Genomic DNA, 10852 nt, shown 5'->3' with positions numbered 1-10852 from the left:
CAAGTCCTGACGTTTGACAGGTAGAACGTGTTTTGATTTCTAGTACGGACGAGCGGAGCTGAAAAGTTCAGCCGAGCTAATAGCGAAGCGCAGTCCGCATGACCGTTACAAAGTTTATAAAGGAAAGATAAAGAGTGAAGTCTATGAGTTTGCTCAATAGATAAAAGATCAAACCTTTGCAACAGCCGTAAGTGGTTATAACCACGCTCTGGGAAAACACCATCCAGTTTGAACGAGAGATATTTTAGGAATTTACGCTGAACATTTTCTAACCTCCGGATATGGACCTGGTGAATTGGTGACCAAATTTGAGAGGCATAATTGATTTTTGATTTCACAAGGCTCATGTATAATGCCGTTAGACATAATGGACTATTGAAACCTTCTGTGGATCTTAGGAGAAATCCTAAAGATTTAAGAGCGCCACGGGATACTTCATCAATATGTATGTTAAAAGTCAGTTTCTTATCCAGGTAAACACCCAAGTCCTTAACATGCTCACAATTTTCCAGGATTGCGCTGTTTATGGTATAGGGGTGGTCAAGTTCAATACGTTTCAGAGAATAGGACATTTTTTTACATTTAGAGGTGTTTAGAGCAAGCCGATTTTCCACGCACCAATTAGAGATAACATCAAGATCGGCCTGCAGACGGATGCAGTCATCCTTACACCGGACGACACTAAAAATCTTAAGATCATCTGCAAATAAAAGCGAACAGCTCTTTAATTGGGTCACTATATCATTTATGTATATTGAAAATATCAGTGGTGCCAAACAGCTGCCCTGCGGTGCACCACTAGTGGCTATAAAAGGACACGATCTGTGACCATTATATTCAACATATTGCTTGCGTTGATGTACATATGAGGAAAAGAACTTTATTAATTTATTATCAAATCCCATTTGTGACATTTTCTCTGCCATAATCCCATGGTCCATCTTATCAAAGGCCTTCGAGAAGTCTGTGTAAACAGCATCAACCTGATAACCTTCATCGATAGAGTTATATGTATATTCAAGAAAGCATGTTAAATTGGTGACAGTTGATCGCCCTGGAAAAAAACCATGTTGAGATGGTGTTATCAAATTTTTAATTTTGAAAAATAGTTTATTATGTATACACCTCTCGAAGGCCTTTGCAATGTTGGATAGAATTGAGACCGGACGATAATTCTCAATGATATCTCTGTTGCCCGTTTTAAAAATTGGACAAATCTTGGCTTGCTTCCAAACACCAGGAAATGTTTGTGTTGAGATAGAAAGGTTAAAAAGTCTAGTTAATGGTTCAGCCAGAACAAAAGCGCAATCCCTTATAAGAAAGGAAGGAATCTTATCTGGGCCAGCCGTTTTTCTATTTTTAGTGAACTTTAAGGCCTTCAACACATCTTCGGTGTCAAATGTCTCCAAAGAAATACTATTACCACATTCATACGAGACATTGCCAGGGCTTGACACAATATAAACACCTTGGAAAAAATTGGCAAAAGAATTTACAATGTCAGTGGGATTGTCAAGAGGAGTATTATCACTGTTTCTAAGAGTGCCAGGAATACGAGATCTATTCTGTTTCTGCTGAATATATTTCCAGAATTCTCTGGGTTCAGCTCGTAGTGAGTCCTGAGCAGCGATTATATACGTTTTATAAGCACTATCAAGTTGTTGCTTAATCACTGCTCTAAGAGTTTTAAAAGCCCCATAGGATTCCGGAGATCGATTGATTTTCCATCTCTTAAAGTTTCTAGATTTCTCCTTAATGTTACTGATGATTTCGGATGTATACCATGATGGGTAGGAACACTTTTTGTCATTTTTATACTGTTTGTAGAGTGGGATGGATTGGTCAAAGAGTTCATACAGTTTATTATAGAAAGCCTCGACTGCTGCGTTAACGTCTTTCATGCCTTCTAAAAAGTCCCAGTTAGTGGTAAGGATAAGATTATAAAGATGCGGGTAGTTGGCTTTACTGAAGTTATAGTTTTTTGCCTGAACAGTAGAGGGAAAGTTTGAATGGGGTTTCATCGGCAAATCAGGAATTATTAGTAGTGTTGGATGATAACCGTCTTCCTTGACAAATGGAAAAGTTGTAAAGACTTCTGAAGGCAAGTTAGTAATAACTAGGTCAAGAATAGTATTGTTTTGATTTTGAATTCTATTACATTGCTTAAAATCAAAAAAAGCGAGAAAGTCGTTTAAAAGCTGAAGTTTTGGACAAGTCTCAGCAGGTGAATCTGAAAAATGAATATTGAAATCGCCTAATAAGATTATGTCGCGTCCATAAAGAAATGTTAAGGACTCAAAAACGTCAAAAAATACACGAAAATGCTCAACTGAAGTGTTAGGCTGAAAGTAAACTGCAAACACATACAGAACACCCCCATCACCCGCAACACTCACCCCAACAATGTCGAGAGCCGGCAGCGCATCTTCAAAAATGGACAGGTCCAATACGGTCGAATTGAGATAACTTCGGACTGCCAGCAAAACTCCACCGCCTCTGGTAACATTCAAGACTTCCAGATTGCGATCCTTACGATACAAATTGTAGTTGGTGTCAATAAGCTCAGCATCATTCAGACCAGACTGCAACCAGGTTTCAGAAATTGCTATAATGTGGTGTTCACACACAGATATAGACTTGTAGAATTCATGAGTCTTAGTGTTCAACCCACGAACATTTTGGTAGGCGATGTTTAAGCCGGACTGATTATTTGCGTTCCCTGGAAGTTTAAATGATTCACGTCCACACTAACGATCCTTGGACTGCCATTAACATATTTAATTTTTAGATTGGATTCTCCGGCTGCTAGTCTATCAATGAGGCGTTGTTTAGTTTCTCTGTATTCTTGGAGTTGCTTGGGTGTCTTGTCGGAGCTGATTGATAGACTGGATAAGTTTGGTGTGTTCCTCAGAATCTTAGAATTTGAGAGTACTCTCTGAGAAATTTGAGAACCACAAATCACCTTTATAGGGCGTGATTTATTCTGGGCAAATTTTCCAAGACGAAAGGTCCTGATGCTGACTGGATCAACGCTGTTATTTGGTAGTGTAGAATTCAATACATTCAGTGCAGTAACTTTGTCTTGATCGCTTATGGATTCAGAGTTAGAATCTGGTTGTCCAAATATGATAAAGTTCCCTCTTCTCTTTTCCCGGTCGTGAAGTTCTCTCAACAAATCATCTGTTGCCATCGAAGCCGAGGACGTGGCAGCAGGACCGTTACAAGCGGAAAGTTGACATTTGATTTCTGCGATTTCTGTATTGAGTTCAGCGTTTATTTTAATTTGTTCGTTATATTTGGAAAGGAGATCCGAATATTGAGATTCAATCTGTAATAATTTGTTCATAATATCCCGAAGTGAAATTTGGTCGTTCTCAGGAACATCCTCGGGAAGAGCAGCCCCAGGGCCGATGGAACGACGAGATTTTGTTTTCGTGTTTGTTCTTCTACCAGATTGTAGAAGTGTTTCGTCCATGCAGGGTTGGCATGTCCAAGTGGTCGCCTTTGATTTATTCCACAATGATGCTTGTTTGTTGAATTCGGGATTGGTGAGACCCGAACAACCCTTATGAAACCATGATAGACATGAAGAGCATGAAATTGAAGGTGAATTCACTCTGACAGTCTTTTCACAGTGTGAACATCTCATTTGATCGTTCCTTGAAGACGCCATCCGTGTTATGGGTCCCTCCCAGTAAATTAAATGTAAGGGAACATTAAATTTTGAACCGACCCCGTATTCGAAACACACTATCGTTTACTCTGATATTACAGGACTTACTTAATCTCTGATATTACAGGAGTTACAGCTTTACTCTATGGTTACGGCACTAAAGGGATGCGAATACAGAGGAAATCCGGTGGCTCTCAAATTTTTTCCAAAAAATATCAATTTTTTTTTAAATTTTCAAACTTAAGTAACTCGGTTATTTTAGACATATTTGAAAAATGGTAAAGAGAAAATTGTTTCTTTTATCGAGATCTACCAGCCCTGAATATATTTGCACTTATTTAAGGCTAACCCTGTATATTTGGCTGGTTTGTCAGTGAAATTTGATGTTTTTAACATGTTAAATATACAGTAGTATCGATACAATTATTTGCAGAATATGTTTTAAATTGATGCAATAAATGATCTCTCCAAAAAATCCTATATGGGTATTTCGCCACTGACTGCAAGAAAATCTACAAAATAAAATAGTTATTTTTTGTAAACAATTCTGGCGTTAATCCCAAACTACTTGTGAGAAGTTAGGTTTACAGATATACAAATTTGCCTAACGAACAAAAAATGCTTAAAGTTTCGGAAAGTTTATCTCTTTCCGTCGTAGGAAGCAAAAAAAATACAAAGAATAAAGAAAAAAACTATTTAAAATATTTAAATACAACTATTGAGAAAACTTTAGTTTTTTAAAACAGATACGTCTACAAAAACCGTTGACGTTCTGTTAAAATGACAGTATATCAAGTTAAACTTCAAAATTAACAATTTTGAGGTTTGACTTGATATACTACCTGATAACAATTACTTAATAAGTTGTTAATAATAAATGATATTGATAATTAAAATTGATTAAATAAATCGTTTATAATAAAAATAAATTAACTAAACAACAAAGAACTACCAAAACAAACAAAACAACAAAATAAAAATTTATAAAATTGACATTAAATAGAAACATGACATTAAATAAAATATTATTGAAAAGTAGCAATAAATGCTAGAATGAGACATAATTATTTTCATAATTATTCCGTTATTTGTTATGTTTTTTTGTCAGGAAACAATCGTACCTTTGCACAAGTAACTATTTTAAAGACTATTTTATAAATTTACAGTAATTTTAATTAATTCAAGCAGTAGCGCGATGTTCTTCCCGATTTATACACTTCGCATAAAACCAATTATAAATTAAGCAGAAAATATAGTGTTAACACATAAAAACTCCATAATCTGGCAAAAATATAAATTTAATAAGAGATATGCCAAACAGATTTATTACATAGAATGATACTTGACGAATATTTGACTTTTTCCTCAGTTTTTCTTTTATCTATACTAATGTATAAATTCTTTAAGTGACTGACTCACTGATTAATCACGATCCTGCTCAAACCACTCAACGTAAGAAGCTCAATTTTGGCAGAGGTTCGATAAGAAGGGATTTTTCGAAATTCCAGTTTCAAAGGGGTGAAACCACCCCTCAAATATTACAATATTTTTTATTTAAAAAACGGTCAAGTTTCCGAAAAAACACTTTAACACGTATATTTTATTTTGTGTTTTACATATTTTAAGATTATTTAAAAATGTATACAGGGTGTTTTGAAAAATCTGGTCATTGATTAATCACGATCCTGCTTAAAGCGCATGACGTAAAAAGCTGATTTTTGGAAAACGGATTGACTTTAGGGTGTGGAGGTTCGATGAGAAGGGATTTTTTGAAACTCGAATTCTAAGGGGGTGAAACCACCCCTCAAATATTAGAATATTTTTTATTTAAAAAGCGGTGAGTTTTTCGGAAAAACTCTTAAACACGTATATTTTATTTTGTTGTTTTACATATTTTAAGATTTTTTGAAAATTTATACAAGGTGTTTAGTAATTTTAGTAATCACGATTCTGCTTAAACTGCTTGACGTTTAAAGCTTATTTTTGGCAAACGGATTGATTGTGGGGTGTAGAAGTTCGGATAAGGAGGGGGTTTTCGAATTTCAAATTCCACGAGGGTGAAAACGCCCCTCAAATATTACAATATTTGTTATTTAAAAAACAGTTAGTCTTTCGGGAAAACGCTTGGACACGCATAATTTATTTTGTTTTTTACATATTTTGAAATTTTTTAAAAAATATTAAAGGGTGTTCCAAAAAGTTGGGTAATTGATTAACCACGATTCTGCTCCAGTTTGTATGTTAATGGAAATTCTTGCTTTGCTTTATCATCACCATTACAAATGATTAATTCGACGCAAACGAAGTCACGGGTACACGCTAGTTTAGTAATAAATACTTAATATTAAGAATTAATTAATTAAGAAATACTTAAGCTTTATTAGGAAACTTTATTTACGGCTTTATAATTGAGCATTACCTGCCACGAACCACTTTTCTAGGTCCTTCGCTGGCTAGTTCCGGCCATTTAACGCCACCTAGCGGTATTTTTAGCTTTAGTTTATAATTATTGCGCTTTGAAAACTAACTTTTCCAATTCGACGCCTCGCCTCGTTCATCCACTTTATTCCTATTTTTATTTCTCCTTTTCTTTTTGTTTCGTTGGATGCGCTCATCTTCGCTGCGAATAAACTTCTACGTAATTTAGACCTACATAACTTTACTTTTATAACGATCTTTAGTTTTATTAACTTTTGATTGCTTATCCGAATATTAAATAGTTTTTTAAAGTTTTCAGAAAGTTTTTGATCTTTATTATAAAAGGAAATTAAGTTCCTTTTAAGGGGCTATAAAACTTATTAAATCCGGTTTAGGGGGCTATAAAATTTATTAATTTCCTATTTAAAGCCTGTAAAACTTTCAATATTTTTAAAGAATATGTAAATACCATGTTTAAATTTACATAATTTATATACAATATACAGTGGTCCCTAGAAAGAGGTCCCTATTCTCCATAGAGAATAAAGTTTACTACCAATTCGTTCCTTTTATTTTGACGACATTTAAAATGTCGTACACAACCAGTCGCGTATCGTATATTTTACTACGTTGGGCGCCAAATGTATAACCCTCAAAATTATAGAGATTATTGGATAATGGAAGTGTACTTTGGCGTTAAATAAAAGTGTAGCGTTTTTTAAAAACATTACCACTGCGAACGGCAGCTTTTCATCGGAGAGCAGTCGTGGGTAAGGTATTTCACTAGAGAGAAAACTAATCAATAACAATAAACAAAAAATATAGATATTGGGCGCCAGGCATGTACAGAGAAAGAAAACATAGTTGTTAATTACTTAAAACTAATGACTATATATTTATTCAAGAGTGGACTAGTGATGGTGAATAGCACTTTGTATTAGTATTTAATAATATATTATAGTGGTCTATATCGTAAAGAAACAGATCGGGTGTAATAGTTTATGCTTACTAAATTATCTATGAAAGTCTCAATACCATTAACAAGAATGTAATGTAATTGAAACCTACAGATACCTAAATCATATTTTAAATATTAAATCCACATGAATGCTCTTAACAATCTAACCACGAAACATAGTCTGTACGATTTTACTTAAAATGTCACATATTTTTATTCAAGACAGAAATGTTAGTGTTAAATAAGTAAAACCTTAGAACCTCTTAAAAGTACTTACACTTAGCATGTATCTTATGTTAACCTTGCTTCAAACGAAGTAGCATTGTCGTGAGGTCGGCTCGCTCTTCTGTACTCGGCACATCCAATACAACAAAAATGGGGCACAGAATGACGCGCACTGATGAATGGACGTACTAGCGAATGAATCTGCCACAAATAGCATGACCCTGCGAGACAACGATATCCAAACTCAGGGCTCTCGCCAGTGCGCGTCACAGGCTAATACCGTTGTCAACTGCAGGACTGTACTTGTCGTACAGTATGAACAGACAGGATTCACGCCTTCCTACAACGCATCCCGGCGCTTGATCCCGTGACGAGTTGCGTGTCAATCTAAGTCGGTGTGACTACACATAACGTATCTGTCTTATGGATGCGGCACCGCACGGCGCGCTCCTCCAGTCGGGCGCGGCTCCAAGAGATCTCACTCCGACGCTTGCAGGCTGACCTCCTCTTCATGTCATGCGAATAGAATGTGGCACTACTGTGTCCTCCTAAGGAATTCGCCCACCGGATGGGGACCATTCGGATATGCACACTCGCGCTCTCACTCGCGCTGTTGTACCCTGCCACACGCGCGCACATATAACACCAAAGCTGCACAGCTACCCACTCGCGACTCTTCTCGACACAACTACTCTGACGGCTCGATCTGACTTAGAGAGACTCGCGCCTTTGACTCACTACCTCGGCGAAAAGAGTCAAGTCCGCTTACTCGCATGTGTGCCATCGGTGCGTTTCGTCTATTAGCAGTATCATACCCGATGACTTGGCGGACCACTCCGGCTCGCGTAATCTTAGGATACTACTAGGACTGGATTATGCCCGTTACCTTGGGCTAAATGAGTGCCCGTTCTCGTCAGCGCTTGGCGAGAACATTACTGACAAAAAATACTGACACTCTGTGTAAAATCGGCCAGTTTGTAATGGAGGTTACCTCCAATTAAGAAAATGAACCTATCTCGAAATTACTTCCGATGGCTCACTAAATAATTGAAAGAACATGTCCTTCCTTCCATGTGACATTCTAGAGGACAAAAGAAAAGGGACGCCAACGTGCCAGCGAAACACAAATACAAGTTAAGTTGGGACATTCAAAACTCTACCCTCACGCTGAGAGAGCCACTTCGATGTAACTCCTTTTGATAAATCAGCAGCTGATTCAGCATTTATACACTAAGCTAAGATTTAAATAATCCACCATTTTCTTAAGCAAAGACCGGGTATGGTTAGGTTAGGCTACAGAGCGCTAAAAGCAAAAGTGAGTCCACATCACAGAGAGTGACAGAAGCGATGTTGACAGCGCGCGCCTCCACAGAGCGATAAAAGGGTTGTGTCAAACGATAGCAGGGTTGGCTACTAGGGAACTTAAAAATTACGCCAAGCGTGCCAAATAAGTTATCAGGCCTGAACGATACGGATTCCGATGACGATACGCCAGATATCATATAAATCATATATAAAAATACATGTACGAACTAAAAACGTTACAACCAAGAATGGAGAAGAGATTAAAATAACATATCTATATTCTAAATAAAGGTAGATAACAAAAAAAAAATTGGCCCACGTTGCTGGATAAGTAGTAACTTTGCCCCAAAGTTACGTAATTTGATGCTGATCTAAAGCCACATACATTAAAAGATTATCATGTTAAAAATTTCGGAATATATTAGAATTATATTGAAAAAAAAACGAATATTTCGCGATTTCGTTTTTATTTTTTTATGTTCTAGTTTGAATAGAAAAAAAGAGGAATATAATAAAAATTACAAAAAAAAAAAAAAAAAATGTTTTTTAAACTGAAGCTTGTTGCCTTGCAGCAAATATAACCTTGGCTTTTTATTTGAATACGAATTTTAAGTGCTTCTAAGGTCTCAAAACCAATTATGTATCGCACTAATTTGAAAGAAATTATATTAAGTTAAAGCAAGTAGTATCGCATAGAAAGTCCATGTGTTGAGACAGTAAACGGCGCACGAAACATAGTAGAGTGTGTTTGAATAAAATATAAGCCGGATACCAATTAAACTATTTAGTTACGCAACAATCGATTTTTTGAATTCATTGTTGCTGAAAACCAGTAGAATATAATTCGGCGCCGGGCTGACCAACAGGGAAATTTCTCAATCTTTTCCGTGGGGATTTCAGGTTGGAAGATTTTTAGTCTCTGTAAAAAAATGTCAAGTTGCAACACTTATTTATTTTCTATTGTCATTCGTTTTGTCGACAGTTACCGATAGTAGATTAAATCGGCTATTCCTCTAAGGTTACACATGAAGAGGTATTTAGTTTAAACTTCAATTGTCTAATAATTTATTCATTAGCAACTAAGTGACAAAAATATTGTTCAAAACTTAAAATAAAATGCAGGGCAATACGCAGTAACTAAATGTTCTGGCGTTGCTGCCCACAATTGTTATAGATCTATAATTCCAACGATGTAATTATAAAAAACCCTCTAATTATTCTTTTTTTTGACGTTGATATTTTATCTTACGAAAAAAGATCGGTTATCCCCGATTTATATATAAAAGTATTTTTATGTAAATCGCGCGCATACATTCGCGCAAATAATTTTTCTGCGCTTCAGTATCACCACCTCTCATGGTACTGAAATGATTCAGGAATCGTATATATTGATTGATAAATCTGTTTTATTTAAAAAAAAAAAAAAAAATACTTGTTTATATATAATCAATTAAGAGGCCCCGTAAAACAAACACAACACATACAATCAAGTTTTATTATACTCAAAGTTCATTTATAATAAAATTAAATATAATAAATATATTGTATTTATATTTCCCTGCAGATTTTGACGTGAAAAAGTTTGTCCAAAATAATCTGTGTGGAATATAAGATATCAACCATTATAAACGGCCTCTAGAGATAACTAAGGAAGATATCATGGCTGTAGATCAACAGCTAGTTTTAGGAAATGTCTAGGTTAATTATTTATCACTGAGATTTTATGAAACAAATACTAGTCCTGTTGCTCGGGTCATAGTGAATACCCGGCCACGTATCGTACCTTTGTAATAGACAATAATACGAAAACATATAAACTTTCTGCGACACTCCGCAATTCTATGCGTGAGGCAGCAAGAAACGCCAAAAGTAGTTTCAGCCCGCTTTTAAGAATTCGAAAGTAGGTCCGATCGACAATAACTGCAATAAGTGGGTTCAAGACAACTGAAATAAACCGAAAATGCGCGATACAATTTGGCCGACGGAACTGCGCACCTAGAACACATGCTTCGCAAGAAGTTCTCCGTAAGGTAGTAAGGGCTGTTTATCCCCTGGCGGTCCCATTTAATTAATACTACAGCGTCCTATAAGAGTCAATGATTGAAAGAATAAACGGAAAATCTCATTTCTGTTTTAGTCTTAATCACTGAAAATGCTGTTAATATACTGGGAGTAAAGATAACATCTTACTCTATATGGGTTTACTCCAGTATCCTTCTTTTATCTCTCTCTCTTTTTCCCCAGGGAAGCCCCCATCCTAGAGCTTCGACGCC

General features: G+C 35.9%; 1 protein-coding gene across 1 annotated transcript; it reads right to left on the bottom strand.

The window, feature by feature from the left end:
- Positions 1-2656: 2656 nt before the first annotated feature.
- On the bottom strand, positions 2657-3759 carry LOC115890948 (the record flags this gene model as incomplete). The annotated part of the gene is given in 1 exon segment (XM_030911313.1): positions 2657-3759. A coding segment is annotated over 1 exon segment (981 nt). The 3' UTR covers positions 2657-2692.
- Positions 3760-10852: the final 7093 nt, after the last annotated feature.

The sequence above is a fragment of the Sitophilus oryzae genome, unplaced genomic scaffold (assembly GCF_002938485.1).
Source record: "Sitophilus oryzae breed Bouriz unplaced genomic scaffold, Soryzae_2.0 scaffold_938_pilon_pilon, whole genome shotgun sequence".
In the NCBI taxonomy this organism is placed as follows: domain Eukaryota; kingdom Metazoa; phylum Arthropoda; class Insecta; order Coleoptera; family Curculionidae; genus Sitophilus; species Sitophilus oryzae.
This window is presented reverse-complemented; position numbering and strand designations above follow the sequence as displayed.